Genomic DNA, 23660 nt, shown 5'->3' with positions numbered 1-23660 from the left:
TACAGACATTGCCTGACGAGCATGAGGCAGAGGGCATAGGTTAAAGAATTGGGGATTTATATGGACAGATGAGAGAGAAAGGCGGTTACGAGTCTATGAGGAGCATCGCACAATCTCCGTGGAAGGAAACAGAAGGTGCACAAATCCTGAATCGTGGACAGACACACAGGAATGACTGAGAGAGGAGATGAGGCTGAGGGTAGAATGAAGGAAAGTTGAGTGTCATCCGCATAACACTGAAAGTTAAAGGAGAAGGTAGAGATCAGGCGGGCCAAAGGGGCCATGGCGGTAGAGGTTGAAAAACCAGGGTCAGAGGATAGAGCCCTGGGGAATGCCACAGGTTGAGAGAGAGGTGGCGGAGAGAAAGGGACCAAGTTGGACCTGGGAGGGGGGGGGTCCAAGTTGAAGGAGGTCAGCCACTCCAGGGCCTGATCCGTGATGCCCAGGTTCTCACAGAGTCGATTGATCAGGATGGTGTGGTTGAAGAGAAGGCGCATGCAGCTTTTCGATAGATCCAAACGTAGAGAGAGGGGTAAAACCTAGAAGACCTGCAAGAGAAAACAACAGAACCTATACCAAATTCTGAACGACCACCATCACGGTCGCATAGTGCAGGGGATATGTCCCCGCCTTATGTAAGCAGGTTAAGGTCGCTGCAAGGCAGAAGACGAACAGGCGAAACTAGCCCCACCGGGAAGACACAAAGTGTAGGGGGATAGGCCCACATGGGGCCTGGCTGGGGCCTGGCTGCAGAGGCTAAAACAAAGGAGACAAGAAACCCCAACACCCTTTTAATATGCACTGTGTCAACCTGAAGCCAGCTCCCGCCCTAAAGTATCAATGACAGTGAGCTGTCATGTCGTGGCCCATTTGGCTTTAAAGGAAGGCTGAGCCTCCCTTTTGGGGAGATCATCTGAAGACTTTGCAATGAGTAACAAGAACTCATTTGGACCCTGGCTGAATGTACAGTCTCCCATACAGTTTCCGTCAGTGACGGAAGGCCAGGATTTCCAAAGTGGGAAGCAAGATCCCTCCCCTAAACATCTGACAGTGAACAGAGGGAGAAACTGAATCCAGTGGACCATCCAACAGCTCCAGAACCGGTACCCAGCCAGGCCACATCGTGCCCTGCTAGACTCTGCAAGCAAGCTTCCTAGGTGGGAAATGCCAGAGAGTCTCTGAACCAAACCAAGGACAAGGCTGTTGCCTGCAACACTCTCCTCAGCTTTGGGCCATCGCTTTAAAGGACGAAACAAGCCCACTGAAGAAGCTAGGAAGAGTGCACCGACAAGCATCAACCAGAACCTGCCTTAAAGGACATTTTTGATCCAGTCGAGCCCCTCAAGCTGCAACCGACTGCACCACTGACTGTCATGCCGCAGTCGCTAATGTCGTCCGAGACGCTTCGACCAGTGCTTCAGACCTGCCAACCAGCACTGAGACAATGATTCCTGACCCCGAGCCGCTGTGTAGGCCAGCCTGCAGCAGTCCGTCCAGTCCCGATTGCCGAACTGCCTGCCTCCTGCTACCCTCAGCTGTCTCCCGTCTTGAAGTCTGTCACAGGAGCTGCAAATCACCTGGAAACCGACTTGACCCTGACGAGCACCATGAACTTCTTTAAGCCCAAGATATATTGTGTTTCTGTCCCCCTGGTCATTCTCCGAAGGCCGCTAGTGACATTTCACGACCCATTGCTCCCTTTGTGTTGAAACCAAGTATCCTTGAAGTATTGCGATTAATTAATTTACCGACTACCCTCCTGTCAGTATCCAGAGTGTATCCCTTTTCCCTCTTGAAACTGTCTGGCCTCTGCATTCCTTTACAGGGTGGGTTGTACTTTGTAGTGTGCTAGAACTGTCTGTTGAATAATAATAAAGTAGATATTTGTATATAACCTTGACTGGACAGTCCCTTTTATCATTGGGTCAAAATTGTATTTTAGCTGTGTCACAAATAACCAACGATCCACGACCTTTCAGAGAAGAGCCTGCCGTTCCGTCCACGTTAGTTAAATTGGACAAGGAGGTTTATAATTTGCTTGCGTTTCCTATCTTTTTGTATCCATTCTGGTGTACTAGAGGTGTGGGGCTGATTGTTGGTTTAGAAACCGATATTCATCCCACGGAACACTGGCCCCCCGGAAGTTGATTTGTCACAGTTACACACAGACCTAGAAAGGGGCAAGTAAAGCCAGGATAGATATCACAAGGCCCTAGAAAGTGGCAGATATAGCCAGGGCAGATAGTTACTTCCAGACCTAGAGAGGTGCAAATATAGCGACAAAACTCTAGAAAGGGGCAAATAGAGCCATGGCAAATAGTTACATAGAGAGGGGCAAATATAGGCAGGGCAGACAGTTACCCACAGACCTGGAGAGGGGAAATATAGCCAGGGTATATATCACACGGACCTAGAAAGGGGCAAACATAGCCAGGGCAGATAGTTACAGACCTAGAGAGGGGCAAATATAGGCAGGGCAGACAGTTACCCACAGACCTGGAGAGGGAAAATATAGTCAGGGTAGATAGTTACAGACCTAGAGAGGGGCAAATATAGCCAGGGCACTGGGCACATAGTTACACACAGACCTAGAAAGGGGAAATGTAGCCAAGGTGGTAGATCGGTACCATAAATCGGGGAGGCGACACATAGCCTGGGTCAGGCCGTATAGTTTCACGCAGCACACACCCCTGGGCCGAGCAAGATCGTTCCTCTCGGCTGCGCTGGGTCGGAGCTCGGAGAAAGCAGAGCCGGCCTCCAGGGATTACCCGGGGGGGGGCTCGGCCCTGACTCCCGCCGGCTGCCAAAGCAAACGGCCTTTCCCTATTCATGGCGTGCTCTGGCGCGGAAGGAGAGAGCCCGGGGGCCGTCGGGAAGCTGCCCGGCGGAGGGAGGGGGGAGATCACCAGCTCCGATGGAAAACAAGGGCGATCACCAGCACTAAGGGGAGCAAGGGGCTCGCCAGCCCCAAAGAAAGGAGTTGGAAATCAGCAGACCCAGCAACTCGGGGGACGCAGAGCCGGATTAGCAGCCCCGAGGAAAGCTGCGGGATATCGCCACCCCCTGCGAAGGCGGCCATCGCCGGAGGTAGCGGCAGGGAATTGTCGGCTACTACTGTAACTGCATGGTGAGGTCCGCCACCCCGAAGAACGGAGTCCCAGAACACCAGCCCCCATGGAAACGGATGGAGATGAGCAGTCTCAAGCCAAGCAGCGGGAGATCGACAGGTGTTATGAGAGCAACAGAATATCACCACTCCTGAGGAAGCGGAGGGAGATCACCAGCTCTGAGGGGAGCGGGGCGACCGTGGGGCATTACAACCCCCCAGGAAAGCAGACGAAGCTAGCCCTCTTCGAGGGAAGCGGCTGGACACCACCATCCCAGAGAGAAGCAGAGCGAGATATCACCAGCATCGAGGTGAGCAGCTGGACATCACCATCCCAGAGAGAAGCAGAGCGAGACATCACCAGCATCGAGGGGAGCAGCTGGACATCACCATCCCAGAGAGAAGCAGAGCGAGACATCACCAGCATCGAGGGGAGCAGCTGGACATCACCATCCCAGAGAGAAGCTGAGCGGGACATCCCCAGCATCGAGGGGAGCAGCTGGACATCACCATCCCAGAGAGAAGCAGAGCGAGACATCACCAGCATCGAGGGGAGCAGCTGGACATCACCATCCCAGAGAGAAGCAGAGCGAGACATCACCAGCATCGAGGGGAGCAGCTGGACATCACCACCCCAGAGAGAAGCAGAGCGAGACATCACCAGCATCGAGGGGAGCAGCTGGACATCACCATCCCAGAGAGAAGCAGAGCGAGATATCACCAGCATCGAGGGGAGCAGCTGGACATCACCATCCCAGAGAGAAGCAGAGCGAGATATCACCAGCATCGAGGGGACATCACCAGCATCGAGGGGAGCAGCTGGACATCACCATCCCAGAGAGAAGCAGAGCGAGACATCACCAGCATCGAGGGGAGCAGCTGGACATCACCATCCCAGAGAGAAGCAGAGCGAGATATCACCAGCATCGAGGGGAGCAGGTGGATATATCACACGCGGGAAGCAGAGCGAGATATCACCAGCATCGAGTGGAGCAGGTGGATATATCACACGCGGGAAGCAGAGCGAGATATCACCAGCATCGAGGGGAGTGGGTGGACATATCACACGCGGGAAGCAGAGCATGCGGAGGGGTCGCTGGAGTCGGTGGGCCATCCATCAGCCTCTCGGGGAGAAGCATTGAGGGATCACCATCCCTGAGAGGAGTGAAGTGGGGAGCAGCCCCGCCGGCTTCAATGAATATCTGCTGGCAACGCCGGCAGGTGTTGCCCTGCCTGTGCTCAGATAAGTGCCCCCTGGAGCGACCGCTGGAGACCCCTGGAGCAGAGCCAGCAGGGGCACCTCTGGGAGATCCCGGAGCGGGTCTCTGAGGCAGCAACGTTAACACTGCAGCCTGCCCGGGACCCTGCAGAGAGCCTCTTAGACACTGCCTATGCCGCCGGAATCCTGCCCAGAGAGACACTGCAACCTGCCCACAGAGGGTGAGCACCGCTGCCCGTCCAGGACCCTGCAGAGAGCCTCGGAACTTCGAGGGAGTCGAGGGAACACTTCTGCCGGCCCATAGAGCTTCAGGGGGACCCGTAAACGCCGCAGCCAGCCCCCGAAACCACAGTGTGCCGGCGAGCCTGCAGGGGGACCTGTTGACACTGCAGCCGGAGTCTGAAACCATAAGTGTCCGGTGAAACACCGCCTCCTTCGCCTGGACCTACAGGGAGACGCTGCAACCGGCCCCTGGGTCCATGGCGACAGCGAGGGGGCACTGCGCTCTGCCCGTGAGTTCGCATTGTTGCGCGAACGCGACCCATCGGAGCCCGAGGTGGAAGGGTCGCGCATTCTAAGGCTGCCGCCCTCTGGCCACCGGACCAGTACACCGAGGGCCAGCCTGCGGAAAGCAAGAACACCTGGGAGGTTTGCGTGGCGCCCCGGGAAGCCAGGCGCCGAGGTCTGGTCCGGGGATGCTCAGCACAGCAGATGCGCCGGGAACCCTCCCATTGGACAACGTCTGTGCAGTACCAGTCCAACGAGGGACTTTTCTCGTCTCCCCTCCCCGTGCGAGGGACCCCCAGACAGTCTGCAGTGTGACCCTGTGCCCCCGTGCTGGAGCAGCTGGCAGCACCCATGTCTCATCCAACCCGAGTCTGGTCTCGGAAACCCGCCTCGGAAAGACCCTGCCATCTCGGGCCTGCCTCCGGCAGGGGGCGCCCCGTGACACTACAGGTGACAGATCCAGAGACCAACCCATTCTGGACTCTGATCTCACGCCTCATTTCCGAGCCGCGCGGACACTGCCCGGAGCAGAGAACAGCCTCGAGCGCGCTCGGCCCCGGGGGGCTATGCTGGGTCTGAGCAGACGTCGTGTCCCGAGCTGCCCTCTGCGCCAGGGGACTGGACTGGAAAGACACTGCCCCAGAGCGGCCCTCCACTCGGGGAGACCCCCCTGGACTGGGCAGAGACGCTCCGCGAACCACCCTCAGAGCCACTCTCAACCCTATCCTGGACTGGCCATAGACAGTGCCTTGGGCCGCTTTCAGCCTCCGGGGAGCGCGAGTGTGTGGTGATCTGGGTAGAGGCTCACCTGGGACTGGCCATAGACAGATGCGCGTGACGCACCTGGGACTGGCCAGAGACAGCTGCTGGAGGCTCACCTGGGACTGGCCAGAGACAGTTGCGCGTGACTCACCTGGGACTGGCCAGATACAGCTGCTGGAGACTCACCTGGGACTGGCCAGAGACAGTTGCGCGTGACTCACCTGGAACTGGCCAGAGGCAGCTACTGGAGACTCACCTGGGACTGGCTAGAGACAGCTGCTGCAGACTCACCTGGGACTGGCCAGAGGCCGTTGCGCGTGACTCGCCTGGGACTGGCCAGAGACAGCTGCTGGAAACTCACCTGGGACTGGCCAGCGACAGCTGCTGGAGACTCACCTGGGACTGGCCAGAGGCAGCTACTGGAGACTCACCTGGGACTGGCCAGAGACAGCTGCTGCAGACTCACCTGGGACTGGCCAGAGACCGCTGCGCGTGACTCACCTGGGACTGGCCAGAGACAGCTGCTGGAAACTCACATGGGTCTGGCCAGAGACCGTTGCGCGTGACTCACCTGGGACTGGCCAGAGACATCTGCTGGGAGCTCACCTGGGACAGGACAGGGGCAGCCCTGGAACTGTGGGCGGTGGGCTGTCCTGGGAAGGGGCAGAGACTGCGCCTCCTCAAGGCTGACCCCCAGACTGCAAGTCTGGGCCTCACCTGAGCAGTTGCCACCCTCACAGCACCCTGGCGGGAAAGCACTGCCCCTGGCTTCCACCTACCCTGCAGTGCGCTCCACCCCGGACTAAAGACATTCTCCTGGTGAATAATCCCCTCACACCCCTGCAGGGGCTCCTCGCGGAAAAGTACACCCCCCTGTGGTGAAATCTGCCATGGAGTAAAACTTTCCCTGAGTGCGCCCACCTCCCCTCCCCCGCGCCCCCCCTACAAAAACGAAGCTGGTACCATCCCCGCGCCCCCGCCACAGCATCCTGGGGCCAGCCTCCTCCAGCCGGAAAGGACATTGGTCGTGAGGCCATCCTCCAGCCCACGTGGGGTGAGGCTTGTCCCAGGCTGGAGTCTTATTTGGAGTCCATCTGAGGAACCCCCCGAGAAGCCGGCAGGACCCACGGCCGGACGCCCCGGAGGAGACCTGGATCTGCGAGACACGAGGAAGGACCAGCATTCAGCCAGAGGCCACGGGGGGGGCCTCCATCTGCACGGGGGATTTAATCCTGACACGCCGAGGAACCACGCGCCTCCTGCGCAGCCATCGCACCTCAGCACTACCTGCGCGCCCGAGGAGCGCACCTGACCATCCAGCGCACCCCCCCACCCCCGCACCTGGGGACCCCCTCCCAGCTAAGACCCTTCAGCAGATGAAAAAGCTGCAGCGCCTCTCACCCCAGGAAGAGTATCGCCTCTGAGGAGCCACGCCTCTCACCCCAGGAAGGCTCTCGTCCGCGAGGAGCCACCACCCAACCCACTGAGCCATCCCTCTATCCACAGAGAGCCTGCTGGGCCATCCTCGTGGAACTGGAACCACCTCTCTTACCCCTGGACGCCCATCACTCACGAGGTGCGGCTAGAAACCCCTCTTTTGACCCAGAAAGGCTATCACCTCGGAGGACTTTCCGCCGCTCATTTTAGCCCAGAATTTCCCCCCAAAGCCTCGCACGCTTGGGAAGCCCACGCCCACCCTCTTACACCAGGAAACCTATCATCTTTGCGGCGCTATATACCCCGAGGAGCTATATCCAGAGCTTCGCGCGACCTTGTTAGCGGAGGAGCTCCCGGCGCCCCCGCAGACTCCTCCCGCGCAGAGCCTCTTCTCCCGGGCAGGACCTCCCCCATGAAGCTGCTGGCTCTACCCCTGCTGGCCGTGGGCTGCGCTCTGCTGCTGGGGGCCCCTGGAGTGCTCGGCTGTGGGCCCGGCAGAGTGGTAGGCCGTCGCCGGCGACCCCCAAAGCTAACGCCACTCTCCTACAAGCAGTTCAGCCCCAACGTGCCCGAGAAGACCCTAGGAGCCAGCGGGCGTTATGAGGGCAAGATAGCCCGCAACTCGGAGCGCTTCAAGGAGCTGACGCCCAACTACAACCCGGACATTATCTTCAAGGACGAGGAGAACACGGGGGCGGACCGGATCATGACCCAGGTGAGTGATCTACTGGGGGATTTAGGAGAACCCGGGATCTACGGGGGTTCTTTGGGGGGGGGGGGCTACCGGGGAATCTAACAGGAGATCTGGGGATTATTTGTGAGAGAGGACCAGCTAATGATCCAACTGAAGAACCTAGCAGAGATCTATCAGGGTCTGCTGGGGACAAATATACTCAGATCAGATAGGTCATCTTCATGTTAAACAGTCCTGGTGGAGGGTCATTGGGAATCCAGTAAACACGCACTAGAGTGATGCATTCTGGGATCAAGGGATCTATCACGGGATCCGTCAGTAATCTAGCAGGGGTTCTATAGAAATACCAGGTAGTAGAGCCATACCTCACCCATATGGGTTCTCTTCTGAGGATCCAGGGCAACACAAAACAAGCTCGCAGCCTCGTGGGTGGATCTATTGGTGGATACGCTGGGGTTCTACTCTGATCCCTTTCAGGGTACTACTAAAGATCCTCATGGTAATTTAAAGCTGCTGTACTGGGGTTCTCCTTAATTATGTGAGACAACCAAACATTGACTCGGGAGACTGATCCACCAGGAATCTATTGGGGATCTGCAGAGAGTTCATGAATGTGCACACATTTGTCTGCTCATAAACTACCAGAGAACCACTGGGAATCCACCAATGATATATCAACGGAATTCACTGGGTGGGTTAACAGGGATCTGTCAGGAATCTTTTTGGTGAGGTAGGTAAAAACATATGGCCAGATCCTGACCTGGCTCTGTGTCTACTGGAGATCTTTCGGGTGCTCTATTATGGATGCATTAGGTGATCTTTGCGATCAAGATCAATTTATGATCCACTAAATATCTGCAAGATAATTGTAAGTGAGTGGATCAAGACTTGTGTGAGGGCTCTAGTTGAAGCAGCCAGAGGAACACAGGACCAGATCTTTAACCAGGTGAGGACTCTACTGAGGATCTGCCAGAGGGGATCCAACACAGAGGACTGGATCTTAACTGAGCTGAGAAATTAATAAGAGATCTATTGGTAAGAGCATTGTGAGCATTGCATTAATGCATGATTCCTGGGTAATCTACTGTGTGTAAATGCATGTGAACCATAATCCAGATGAGAGATCTCAAGATCTCCTGAGGATATGCAGGGATTGGAGCATTGTTCAGCCATGGACTCGTCTACGGGTGTGCTCGTGCTCTACTTGCGGTTGCATGGGAGCAACGGGGGGAATCAGACCATGTCTCGGCTCGGGCATCTGTCTAGGATTTACCTAGTTATACTAGTGTGCACAGAGGATCTCTGCGAAGTGAGACCTGATCATGTCCCAGGTGTGGTCCCAGTGGGAGGATTTATAGAGAATACTTTAAGTGAATATCATGGTGGAGTGGATCATGGCCCAAGTGAGGGATCTACTGAGTGACCTGTTAAGATGCCAGGGAGCGCTGCCTATCTAGCTTTGAGGGTAGACCCGACCAAGACCCATGTATGGGATCTACCGTGGGGGGATCTTCTGATCTGGTGTAGGCAGACTGGATGGCACCCCACAGGTGAGATGCACTGGGCATATGACTGGGCATCACTGGAGGCAAGCTGTCCATGCACCAGGCAATGCCCACATTTGAAAGGTCATCGCACAGTCCCATTCCCTCTCAGTGCTGGACAGTTCCAAAAATAATAAGTCATTAATAATACGAAGACTTAAAAGTGAAGAGTTACAAATAATACATTTATAAATTAAATGCATGCACGATGTAAAATCACAGGCACTCAAAATGAGGACACTGCAAATAGCAGCACCACTCATTGAATGGTGGATGCTTGCCTTTCCCTCTGAACTCCAAGCCCTCCGCCCCCTGTTTTAATACCAGTTTCAAGCAGGGAGTAATGTACACTGTTTTAGTATTGGTCAAAACTCTACGGAGAACGAACAAGTCTAAATAACCTGTCCGAGTAGAGGCTGCCCACCCACCAGCCTGTGGCCTGCCAGGGGAGAAAGCCCCATGTGCATGTCAATCTGGTCCCACCCACACATGCCATCCCTCTGGGCACAGAGTGCCATGTGCCCAACTCTAGGTTACTGGCACTTACATAGGTGGAAACCGCACACGGTTCAGCATTTTCCAAAAGTGTGAGAGCCGCTCTGTTGGGAGCACACACGGCCAGATAACCCGTTCTATTGGACGGTGCTGCTCATGAGGGTCTCCAATCACGTTGGAACCCCCTAGCGCTCATTTTAAAAACAGAGGTAATTGTACATACGGAGCGGACCGCCTGCGTGTACAGTCACGCTTTGGTCGCATCCATGCCATTTTGGTCATTTGAACTAGGAAGTGCAAAAAAAGGTGTTAAACGTGGTCAAAACAGGTTAACACTATGTTTGCTCTAGTTAGTGCATAGCAGTGTAAATGGCTCCCGAAATTGAATTTCGGAGACATTCTCAATGGATTCCTATGAATTCCGCCTGCTTTTAGCACTTGCTAAAAACTGCCGGATTACAGGAGAATATACTGTATTAATGCCAACATGAAAATGACAAGCTGGAATACATGCATTACGTTCTGCACCCTGCCTCCTTCAGCCTGTCAAAAGAACTAAAATTAATCGCAATGCAAAAACAGGTGCTAACCGGTGTAAACCTTTTACACCCATTTTTGCACTCGAGGGACTTGTAAATGAGGTCCTCTGTGTCTTAGCAGAGAAGAAATATCTGTTTGCATATCACTCGGGTTCCGCCCACAAAGAAAGTCTAGCACCGAAATGCCAGACGGTCCTCCTCTGACGAAAAGCACCAACAGCAACGTCTAGGCATGGCTTCTGCCTTGCTGGGTGCCATAACAGAAGTGTGGCTGTGGTGTAGCGAGTCTCTCATTGCAGCATTTCATGTTTTATCATAATAGAGCTGCAAAAAGTATACCCTTTTAATATCATGATATTAATTGAAATGATTTTCTATTATTATTGGAGTTATTTTCAGAAAAGATGTTTTTGCGGTGGGTTACTTTTTTAGATTATTTTGACCGTGTCTGATGTTGGGCACTCTGGGTTAGTTAGGCTTTCTTGATCATTTTGACTGTGTCTGTATTTTGACTGTGACTGATGTTGGGTACTTTGGGTTACTTTTTCTGCAAAATTATGACTGGCTGATGTATTGTGATTTCTTGTGGTCATTTTGACTGTGAATAATGTTGCGTACTTCGGTTGACTTTTTCTTGGATATTTTGACTGTGACTGATGCATTTTGACTGTGACAGATGTTGAGCACTCTGGGTTACTTTTTCTAGGTTATTTTGACTGTGACTAGAGCTGGGCACTTTGGGTTACCTTTTCTAGGTCATTTCTACTGTGACTGATGTATTTTGACTGTCACTGATCTTGGGTACTTCGGGTTACTTTTTATGGATATTTTGACTCTGACTGTTCTTGGGTTCTTTGGGTTGCATTTTCTAGGTCATTTTGGCTGTGACTGGTGTATTTTGACTGTGAATTATGTTGGGTACTGTGGGTTATTTCTTCTTGCTTATTTTGCCTGTGACTGATGGGTATGTACTTCAGGTTACTTTTTCTTGGTTATTTTGACTGTGACTGATGTTAGGCACTTTGGGTTACCTTTTATAGGTCATTTTGACTGTGAATTATGTTGGGTACTTAGGATTACTTTTCTAGGTTATTTTTACGGACTGATGTTGGGCACTTTGGGTTACCTTTTCCAGGTAATTTTTACTGTGACTGATATATTTTCACAGTGACTGACGTTGGGTACTTCAGGTTAATCTTTTGTGCTTATTTTGACTGTGATTGATGTATTTTGACTGACTGATCTTGGGCACTTCGGGTTACTTTTCTTGGATATTTTGACTGTGACTGTTTTTTGATTGTGACTGTTCTTGGGTACTTTGCGTTCCATTTTCTAGGTTATTTTGACTGTGACTAATGTTGGGCACTTTGGGTTATTTTTTCTTGATTATTTTGACTGTGACTAGTTACTTTTTCTTGGTTATTTTGACTGTGACTGATGTATTTGGACTATGACTGATGTTGGGCACTCTGGTTTACCTTTTCTAGGTTATTTTGACTGTGACTGATGTTGAGCCCTTTAGGTTACTTTTTCTTGGTTATTTTGACTTTGACTGATTTTGAGCCCTTTAGGTTACTTTTTCTTGGTTATTTTGACTGTGACTGATTTTGAGCCCTTTAGGTTACTTTTTCTAAATTCTTTTGACTGTGACTGTCAGTGGGCACCCGGGACTGTGTTAGGGCAGCTAGAGCTGAGCCAAGCAGGGGAATCAAGCAAAGTGGGCTTACATGGCGTCGGTTGACCCTGAAGTGGCCTTTTGGGCACATGTTGCATGGTGGATATAAAACGTTTACCAACATAACATACCATGCAGTAATTGACCTCTTTCCGAGTATAGTTGGGAAAAAACGAGGACAACATGGCAGTAATGGAAATACTACAAATTTTACCACCCTGCCATATTGTGATATTTTGGATAAATTGGACTTAATACTTCCAGAAAAGATGTTATTACTTGCAGGGGAATTCAAATCAATGGCAAATCCTCCAATCCCCAATGACGTCCTATGGGTCTCTATAATGAGGAATAATGAAGAACTCATAATTCCTTTGATTTACCACCAGAATGGCCAGCGGTAACAGGATTCCTTTTTCGTGGCACTACCGTAGGTAATTCTTCCATTCTCGAATGAGGAATACAGTTAACATTCTTTACATGACATACACTGGCCTACATGGAGGTCAAGTCAATAATGCTGGTCTAATGGGAGGCTCAGGACTGGGGGCGGAGGTGTATGGATGTGCAAGGAGGTGGAGGCTAGTGAGTGCACATAGAAACCGGAGCCGCAAGCAGGTCCTACGGTCCTTATTTCCAGTTAAAGCTGGGATGATTACATAACGTAGCATGGTCCATCATAGGCTGGCACAGCACAACCTATCATAGCATAACATAACATTGCACAACACGGCATCCAATCCCCTAACATAGCATATAGTAACATAACTACACTTAACACAAATAACATAGCATAGCACAACACAGAGCAGCACAGCATAATATAAGCTAGCATAGCACACTTCGGCATAGCAACATATTACAACAGATAACATGGTATAACACAGTATAGCATGCCTCAACATAACATTGAATAAGCTGCACAACAGCACATAAAATACTCAAGCACATCAGAACATAGCAGAGCATAACCTACCATAGCAGAGCACAAGATAACAAAGAATAGCCTAGCATGGCAAAACACAGCATAACATCATCATACTGGTATGAAATGGTGTGGTTCTGGGATTCACAAAGCAAGTGCTGCTGAATAGCATCTTGGCGCTAGAGCTTCTGCGGAAACGGAAGGGACAGAATCGGGGGACTAGTGAAATCGCCTGGTCTTCATGGAACAAGGAAAGGAAAGATGGTCCGGTTCGGAGCTAAACAAGGGAGGGAATTGCATAGGTCAGGTGCTAACATGGGGAAATTGCATGCAATGTACAGTGACTTGATGGATAACCCCTTCTGAGCCCATATTATCTAAACTTGGCCCTTGTGCAAAAAAGAAGCAAAGAATAGTAGCCCCAGTTTTGCAGCTTCGAAAAAACAGAGTGGGGCAAACGGGGTTAGCCCCGATTTATATCATCTAAATATGTTTCCGCTACAGCAAAACATGAATAGACTGTTAGATTTACTGTAGTTGCTGCCTCACATGAAAAGAATTGTAGAAAACACGTTTCTTTTTATAATATGGAGTTCATGCAGCCCAACAACACACGACCCAGGCGGAAAACCATGATGCTAATAGCACCATGGTCCATGCCGGTAACTTACCGACTCCGCCATGGAGAAAGGGGGAATTACCACCCCATTTCAAGGTTGGCGGGGCGGTAATTCCCCCTTCCTCCATGGTCCTTCCCCATTCCCATTTTTGCCCCCATAGGGCTCAATGGGAATGGGGAAGGCGCTAAGTACGGTACCGCAAATTGCGGTACCATACTTTGCACCAAGGTCCCTTTGGGGATCCCTACTTTAATGGCTGGTGTAGACTAGCCGTTAAGGTCGGGTCCAGCTAAAGGACCTCGTAATCAGGCGCTAATGGGTTAACGGTGCCGCAGCCTTTTACGGCGCCCTTAACCCATTAGCGCCAGGGTCGTAATGAGGACAACACCAGCGCTAAACCATGGCGCTATTAGCACCATGGTTGGTGCCGGTGTTGTAACGGGTCCGCCATGGTTCAATGGGGAATTACCACCCCATTCCAAGGTTGGCGGGGTGGTAATTCCCCATTGAACCATGGCCCTTCCCCATTCCCATTTTTGCCCCTATAGGGCTCAATGGGAATGGGGAAGGCGCTAAGTACGGTACCGCAAATTGCGGTACCGTACTTTGCACCAAGGTCCCTTTGCGGGTCCCTACTTTAACGGCTGGTGTAGACCAGCCATTAAGGTCGGGTCCCGCAAAGGGACTTCGCAATCATGCGCTAATGGGTTAATGGCGCTGCAGCCTTTTACGGCGCCGTTAACCCATTAGCGCCAGGGTCGTAATGAGGCCCAGTCTGTTCCATTTTATTCCTTAGTGCAAAGGTTTTTAGATGATACGGATTGTGACAAAACATGTTTGCTCTATTCCATATCATCTAATCCGTTGCTCAATTGTTAGCAGCGGTGCAAATGTTTGATAATCTAGAGCCTGGTTGGGAAGCAGGTGCAGATAGCGCAGGAGGCACGAGGTCCACTGGGGATGGTCCTTCCACAGTACTCGGCACAATCTGTGATGGGCAGAGAGGCCCAGATGGAGAGAAGCAACTGGATAAAGGCATTCCATGGGCAAGGAACGGAGAACCCCACTCTAGCACATCCAAATGGCAACATTGGAGGCTGCCACAAGACCTACAGCAGTGGTCCTCAAAGGATTCCTGGCGGGGCCCCAAGGTTCTTTAAAAAGGGATTACGGTGACTGCTTTTAATAGAAAATATAAGCATTTCGTAGAAAATACAAACAATTGTAATTTGTGGCGGGACCAGAAACATTTGTTTTATTCTAAGGGGAAAGGGGACGTCAGTATAAAAAAGTTTGAATACCACTGGCCTAGAGTACTTGGCGGTCCAAGGGGAGCTGGATGTCAGTTTTAAAACCGAGTTTACGCACCAAGTACACTGATCTATGTCAACGCAACTCGTCATGTCATGCGTTCTCTGTCCGACATTTGCTCGACACACTTTCCAGGATTCACCGTGTCAATCACGTGACTGTATACGCTCCTGACCTACGGTTGTCCGATTCATTTTTCAGCCATTCGACCACTCCTTTTTCTTCCCGAATGCTACTTCTATGCTCCCACTTTCAGTGTCTACAGCAGGCTTTTGGGTTACCAGGGCCTCTGTGCTAGACCCTCTTAGCATAAACATGTCCTTCTGGGGGCAAACCCGCCCTCTGGCTGTGCACCTGCCCCTCACTGCATGTGAGATGTTCATCACTGTACTTCACTGCCCTGGTACATTCCACCCTCCTGACTGCCTCCCTTCATACCTGGCTATTAGAAAGCCCGCTGTGGGCTCCCCTCCATACAGCCCCCCTTTCATCCGTGCATCTCCTGTTCTGGAAACATCTCACCCTGCCCACTATTGCACACCTGCACAATCACTGCCAACAAGGTGTGCAATGTTCCCTCTTGGCCTTGGTAATACCACATATCAGGGGTCTGTAATCTAGTGCTCCCCAGGTGTTATTCACCCCATCCCCCAGGATGCCAAAACATTGACTGCTGGTGGTGTGGAAGTCTTTGGCACTTCACCAAAAGTGTAGAACGCCCTCCCGGCCGAGCGGCTTTGAGCTCCTATAGAAGGCAATCGCAGATGGATCTGAAGGTGTGCTAAGGGAATGGGCCAATACTTGCAGGGAAATTCTAAAGAGCCTTGATGCTACTGAAACATCACTAATCACCAATCCTTGCAAAGTAAAACAAAAGCTGTGGGCTATGGATTGGATTCAAACCCAATATGAAAGATCAGCATACAAACGCTATGGGAAACCTCTATTGGAAGCACAAGCTTCAATTCATTGCCCAAATACCTGGTCAAATTCACCATCATCACACCCAGTTTATGCGTTTCCGTTTAAACGCTTTTCCAACAAGAGAAATTCAGAGCACCTGGAGGGCTAGGGTCAGAAAAGAGTCAGACCTTACTTGTAGATTGTGTATTTCTAAATCAACAAGTGAGACACTGCAACATTTGGTTCTCACCTGCCCTGCATTAAGTGAAATAAGAATGAAATGGCCGGCCCCTTTCATCCATGACCTTCCAACGTTATCCAAGGACCAATGGTGGGATCGACTGATTATGGGGGAAAGTCTGTCATTGACTTTGGCATTACTAAATTACCTAAAATAAGACTTTGCACCATTGGGATCTATGGAATCTGGTAGACCTGCATAACGGCAGGCTGTTTTTTTCTGATTATACAGCTGGGTGGGATTTGGTGTCTCTGATTGTGTATAGGAACTTCCTCTGATGATCAACTGAGCATATCAGTATGGAATGTATGCCTGATTATGCTTGATACAGAATGTTGGATTCTGTTATTTAATTGTATTCATTTTGTAATACTGAATTTTTATGACAATGATTCAATGATGTTGATTTGGATGTACTTGGTAAAAGGTTATATTTTAACCTACTACAAATAAATAATAATTGACTATGCTAGGTAGGGCTGATGGGAGTTGTAGTCCAAAACACCTGCAGCGCCTAAGGTTGCCATATGCAGCCATGCAGCCAGTAAACAGTTTGATGGAAGAATGTTTAGTTGGTACTCAAAGGTCGAAATAATGCATGTGTGTGCCAGACAACCCAATTCGTGAATATGGTGTCAGTGCAATGACAGCATCCAGAGGACCCCACAAGGGAAGCAGGACCCAGAAGGGGTGTGGCCGAAAGCACAAGTTCCTGCGCTCATTGCCAACATAACCTCTTATCAGTGTTTGACTTCAGCTGGTTACTGCACATCCAGCTTGCAGTGGGCTCCATGCAGTTCTGACAGATGCAATCACCTCAGCAGGGTATGGGGGTCATCTGCGTAAAAGGGGGCAGGGAGTGAAAGCAGGAGGAGGTGATCGCTGTGGCCAGTGGACGGCTGTGGGACTTCATGCGATGGGACCAGGCTGGGAGTGCCCGACACCTTCTGATTCTGTGCAGTTAGACTGAAAAGAGTGGAACCAGATGAGCTGCCTGCTGCATAGAGTATTATGGTTGATGGCATCAAAGGTGCTGCTTGATACACGTGGTGTGGCCCAGAACAAGTTTCAAAAACCGCAAACCCTCCTGTTGTATCTGAGCCAGAGATGACATGGAGCAGGAACCAGGCTGACTCAGGTAAGTACCAACAGAAAGATGCTTTATTGTTCTTAGTTACATAGCCATAGTTCATGAAAGGTAGGAGAGAAGGTCACAAGCACCTGTCCTGGTTCCCTGCCATACTCCAAGTCCCAACCATCACTCCCAGGAATCGTCAAGCCTCCAACACTCCAAGCTCCAACTCACCATTCTATGAGGCCCTGCATTCACTCAGACACACTAATCATTAAGGATATAACACCTCCTTTCCTACTGTGTGGGTACACCGTCAATTGTATGTATGATAAAGGAAAGGAACAACCTTCATTCAACATTAGATATGTCTTCTCTAAATTCAAACAAACATTGAGGCCCGAAAGAATGGACTAACCAATTTCATACCAAAAATTGAAACCATTTAATTAAACCATCCGGTTTAAAATGTCATCAGAAATATGGTGTGCAAATACATACTCCCGTATTTTGAACCCCAATGACGTATAAACATACATGGACAACACTTTGATTGCCCTTCATTACAACGTATGCATTGAGAATGCAGTACTGTATATAAGCCCATTTGCTTCCTAACTAGACCTAGGTGCTGTTAAATCAAGGATTGATTGATTTTTTTGATTTGACGTTTGTAGTGCGCATATCTCAAGAGAGAACCTGGCAGCGCACTGCATCTAGGCGCAGGTATTGGTATAGTACTGGTAAACCTAAAGAAGCCAATCAATCTGAATACCACACAGACAGATAGGTTTTTAGCTGTTCACGAAAAATGGTTTAAGAATTTAGTAGAAGATGTATCCGCATAGGATTCCAGGCTCGAGGGCCTGCGACAGAAAAACGTCTGTCACCCCAGGTGGTAGATCTGGAAGAAGGAGCCACCAACAAGCATTTGCCCATCGAGCGCAGTAATCGAGAGGGTTCATGCTTTATGATTTTAGATACTTTATAAGCAGGAGCGAGATCGTGAATACATTTAAAAACCAAACATAGCAGTTTAAACTGTATTCGCTCCTGAATTGAGAGCCAACGAAGGCTCCTCCGGAAACCTGATATTGAATTTTTCTGAGACGGTGAAAAAATCTGTCGTACTAGTTCTGTGTCACCTGAAGCCGTTGAACTTGGTATTTAGGTTGACCAATCAACAAGGCATTGCAGTAGTCCAATTTAGTATATATAAGAGAACCCACCACCATGGGTCGGTCCCTCTCCGAAATGAGTGGAAGCAATGGTTTTAGGAGCTTCATCTGGTAATAACAAGATTTTATTATCTCCTTTACCTATAGATTGCCGTTCATGTTTGATTGCAAGATAAGACCAAGATTCTTTACAGTCTGAGTGTAATCAGCGGTTTGTCCAAACAAGGTGGGGCAGGATAACAAGACATACAATAATGCTACAAAAGAAGGCCTATCATTACATAACAACATAGTTACAACATGGGGTTTTGTGTTTTGGTCGACCCCCCCACCAACTGTTTTTTACCACCAAAAGGTAGGTGGTCGGTTGGGGTCAGGATGGAGTCAGCGGGTCTCCACCCGCAAAAAAAAAAAAAGAATCTGTAAAAAGTATTCAAAGCCACTTAAGATTCGATTAAAACACATGGATCCATACATTGATTAGCATCATATTTTTATGTAGCACTCCATGTCAGATTGCTCCAGCACTATAATAGTAGATACTAATATTACCCAAGTCAATGGTTCTCAATTTACGGACCTGCGTTGATTCAGACATGGGTCAAGCCGAAAGAACACAGATGACCGAGGCGTGCATTTAACACACTGAGCCTATCTCATAACATGCTGAGCCATATTTTCAGTTTATAGGACACCAACAAGGTGATCTACTTAAATCCGCTCAGAAATCTATACGAACATGACATCAGACCTACTGAGTAAATATACCCCATGGGATCTGTAGGAAAGGAGTGCTATATCATGACTCATGTGAGAACTCTACGTGTTATTTGTTAAAGAGGGGTTATAGGAACACAGGACAAGGTCGTGATCCAGGCAGGGGGTCTGTTGTAACACTAGGGGCAACTAGGTCATGACTCTGTTAATGGGATTGACTCGGGCATGGTGGACCAAATCAAAACACAGGTGAGGTCCATCGGGTATGTATCGGAGCAGTATAGGTCAATACTAAGGATTGAAAGGGCCAATAACTGGCATTATTGACCACCTCTTTGGCCAGTAATGTTAGGTTGATTCCACATACGCTGTTGGATACATTGACATAGCAGGGATACAATGACAAATACCGCAGATACCCTGCAAGACATGCCATAGGCACACGTTACTATATATTGGAGATGTGAGAAATAGTGGGGTTGTGCTGTGAGACATAGCAGGGATATAGTGTGAGACATCCTGCGGATGCGCAGTGATAAACACCTAGGATATAGTGCTGCATACTAGAGATATACTGTTAGACAAACTAGGTGTACGCTAGATCTGGGGATTGGAGAATCCAGTGAGATATACCAGATATGTGCTGTGATAAACACTGAAGCTATACCGACAGATAAACCAGGGATGAACTGCACGATATGCTGTGAGATATGCTGTGGCTATATGGTAGGGGGTACACGAGGGATACAATACAGGGAATACATAGAAACCCACTGGCATACAATACAGGGAATGCATAGAAACCCACTGTAGGAAACATCATCAATGTGCTGTGGTATAGACTGAGGACATACTGTGGGAAATACCAGGGACATACTGTAATACCAGGGTTGTACTGCACAATTTGCTGTGAGGTATGCAGTCGAAATACCTTGGAGTACATGTGACGAATCAACTTCCGGGCACCAGTGGTCCAGGGATGAATATCTGTTTCTAAACCGTCAATCAGCCCCACACCACTAGTACACCAGAAGCGATCAGAAAAGATTGGAAACGCAAGCAAATTATAAACCTCCTTGTCAATTTTGGTAATGTGGACGTAACGGCAGGCTTATCTCTGCATGGTCGTGGATCATTGGTTAGTTGCAACACAGTGAAAATACTATTATTACCAAATGATAAAAAGGGTTGTCCAGTCAAGGTTTTATATAAATATCTACTTTATTATTATCACAACAGACAGTTCTAGCACACTACAAAATACAACCGACCCTGTAAAGGAATGCATAGGACAGACTGTTTCAAAAAAGGAAAAGGGATGCACTCTGGATACTGATAGGAGGGTCGTCAGCAAAGTAATTAATCACAATAGCTCAAGGATGCTTGGTTTCAACACAAAGGAGGCAATGGGTTGTAAAAGGTCACTAGGGGCGTTCAGCCAAGGACCAGGAGACAGAACCACAATGTATCTTGTGCTTGTAGAAATACTTGGTGCTCGGCTGGGTCGAGTCGGTTTCAGGGCGCTTTGCAGCTTCTGCGACAGTGTTCAAGATGGGAGACAGCTGCGAGTATTAGGCGGCAGGCAGTTCGGCGAGCGAGGCCTGACGGACGGCTGCAGGCTGGCCTACATGGCAACTCAGGGTCAGGAATCATTGTCTCAGTGCTGGTCGGCGGGTCTGAAGCACTGGTTGAAGCGCCTCGGACGGCATGAGCGACTGTGGCGCAACAACAGTCAGGAGTGCAGTCGGTTGCAGCTGGAGGGGCTCGACTGGTTCGAAAATGTCCTTTAAGGTGGACATCGGTAGATACTTGTCGATGCACTCCTTCTAGATTCTTCACTGGACTTGTGTCGTCCTTTAAGGCGGACGACCCAAAGCTGAGGTGAGAGTTGCCTTGTCCTTAGTTTGTTAGTTTAGTATACTCCTAGTGATGCGCCAGACTTTTTGTAGATTTGTGTATTCTTTATTTTATGTTGATCATTTTCAGCCCTTCTAGGTTGACCACAAAACCGGGCCACATCACCAAAATAATACATATAAAACCAATATTTTCATTTTATTATTCAATTAGTATCCATTGCATTTATTATAAGACCGACATTAAGGGTTGGTGATGGAGAGGAATTTTCAGGGTTGTGAGAAGAAAATAACATTGCCTCATTAGTTACATTTCTGTATTTATACACAACAGGCTCATTATATCCTTGTTGGTCATTTGTATCCGTCTGCGCCTATTTGTTATGTGTTTTCTTTATAATCCTTGTTTACTGACCTTTAACGCTTTTATTACTTTGATTTTCTGCTTCACAAGGTTCCTTTCAAAACTGTATTTGTACCCAATGTAAGTGTTTAAATACCTTTTACAACTACTTGTTTACCCTATTCCCTTGCTACCAAATTGTACTTTTTTCCATTCTTACTATGGCCTAATTTCTCTATATATTCTAGTCCATCTTTGTGTTCACTTATACTCACCCATTGTTCACTTTATGATAGCGTTGTCTGCTTCTGATCTCAATAATCCTTGTTATTTCTGTGATAATCCCTCCGTTCTGAAACAATACATGCTTATTTATGGCACTCAAAATTGTATCTCTAGTTTTATCAGACCTCAAATGAACTGCCTTACATATATTGTCTACACACCCCTCAATAGCTTGCATGTTAGATTACACTATCACAGTTTCAAGAGCTATGACTATTTGGCTCTTGTTTCCCTCTTTCTTACCTGCTTGGAAAGCAGGTCACTCCATTCAGTTTCCTTGCGTCAGCGTTCATATTTGTGTTCCGAACACGGCGCAATCATTGTTATATAATGTTACCATGACAATGACGTTGTGACTTTACTTGCCGTGTTACGTTTGGACGTGCATGCCACCATACTTTGGGCTATTTCGTGAGTCCATGGGCCTCATTACGAGGTCGGCGGTAAGGAGGTTAACGGCAACGGTAAGGATGCCGTTGCCGTTAACCCCTTACCGCCGCATTACGAGGTCCCTTAGCGGGAGACGCTAAGGGAGCAGGGAGCTAATCGTTATCAGCTCCATCCCCATTCCCATTGAGCCCTATGGGGGCTCAAATGGGAATGGGGAATGGTTCTCAGAATGGGGACTTACCGGGTCCTCCAAGGTTGGAATGACCGGGTAAGTCCCTATTCCGGGAATCCGGACCCGGAATGCGGTAAGGAGGTAGCCATGGTGCTAATAGCTGGAGGGTCCTATGGTTTCTTTATCTCCCTCTGCTCCCTTGGAGATGGTTTGGGGAGGGATCTTGCTTCCCACTTGAGGGTCCTGTCCTTCCTTCACTGGCGGAAAATGTAAGGCAGACAGGGTCCAATGTTGAGTTCTTCTTGCTACTCCTTCCGGAGTCTTCAGATGATCTGCCCAGAAGAGGGGCTCTGCCCTCTTTTAAAGCCAAATGGGCCACACTGATTGGTGTAGGCTATGCCTACCTTAATGAACCAATCCTGGGTCCCCACCAACAATCTTGTGTATGCCCCAGGTCATAACCAGAGTGCTTTGCAAAAGAAAGGGTAAAGGGGTGAAAACATGTAATACTAAGTCTCACCCATCTTCCTGTTGTGGATCAAAGGATCTCTGGTTAATTGAGCTCAGTCACTGACAGGTCACTGCCCTTGATACTGAGGCGTGAGCTGGCTTCAGGTTGACACCATGCATATCAAAGGATGTTTGGGGTTCCTGTCTCCTTTGTTAAAGTCTGCAGCCAGGCCCCATGTGGGCCTGTTCAAATTCAACTATGTTTAGTATGCGAAGCTGCCACCCGCAGCAAAAACTAAACCAAGGAAAAGGGTGGATCCATGGAGTGTTTGTTTGTTTGTTAATTAGGTTGGCCAAGGCAGGAGGAAGGATTGGCCCTCCCCCTTCTAATATGCTGTGATGTTCTCTTGGCTGTCATATTCCAACTAAATATGACAAGGGGGAGGGTGCCTGTAGTCTGTGTCCACCGAGAGTCCACAGGTCTATGCTTTTGTCATGCAGTGAGCATAAGGATTAGCCCCACACATTTTTAGAACTTAATTTACATTAGTTCAATTTCATATAACATTTCTAAAAAGCCCAGTTGAGCGCACACCCAGCGTGTGGATGGTCGAATTCCTCACAGTACACTAGACATACAAGTAGGGAATACACATAAAAACTCTGTGAGAAACAACCGGAATGTGCTTTGATATATGCCTGGGGGATACAGTGAGAAATACTGGGATATATTGTGAGATAAACAAAGAATGTCTGGCAAGATATGCTGTGAGTATGCTGTGCGGCTTACACAGAAACACACTTTGGGAAAGACCAGCAATGTTCTGTGATCTAGACCAGGGAAACAATGTGGGAAATACCATGGACAAACTGTGAAATAAACCAGGGATATACCGGAAGATATGCTGTGGCTATACTGTAAGGTATACCAGTGGTACACTGTAGGGAATGCATAGAACACACTGTGAGAAACACTAGCATTGTGCTGTGTTATATGTGAGATATATGTTGGATTCGCCCGAGTTATACTCTGGCTACACCATAAAGAGGATGTGGTGTGTTATATGCTGGGGATCTACGACGAGACGTACAGGGGGTGTAATTTGAGATTTCTTTGGGATTCACTGGGCTATATCTGAGCTAAAAACCTGAGAAATATGGAGAATGTGCTGTAAGAAATACTAGAGAAATATTGTGAGATAAACTGGGGATCTATTGC

The 23660-nt window shown here is 49.2% G+C and overlaps 1 protein-coding gene across 2 annotated transcripts in view; it reads left to right on the top strand.

The window, feature by feature from the left end:
- Positions 1–4127: 4127 nt before the first annotated feature.
- The window catches only part of IHH (Indian hedgehog signaling molecule), a 188787-nt gene continuing 169254 nt past the window's right edge, over positions 4128–23660 (top strand). For both annotated transcript variants that reach the window (XM_069616864.1, XM_069616865.1), the window contains exon 1: positions 4128–7746. In XM_069616864.1, coding sequence (XP_069472965.1) covers positions 7444–7746 — 303 coding nt within the window. In that variant the 5' untranslated portion in view covers positions 4128–7443. The remainder of the gene's footprint in view (positions 7747–23660) is intronic.

Source organism: Ambystoma mexicanum, chromosome 9 (genome assembly GCF_040938575.1).
Source record: "Ambystoma mexicanum isolate Mex_15411 chromosome 9, UKY_AmexF1_1, whole genome shotgun sequence".
Taxonomy (NCBI): Eukaryota; Metazoa; Chordata; class Amphibia; order Caudata; family Ambystomatidae; genus Ambystoma; species Ambystoma mexicanum.
Note: the sequence above shows the minus strand (reverse complement) of the source record. Positions and strands in the feature narration are given on the sequence as shown.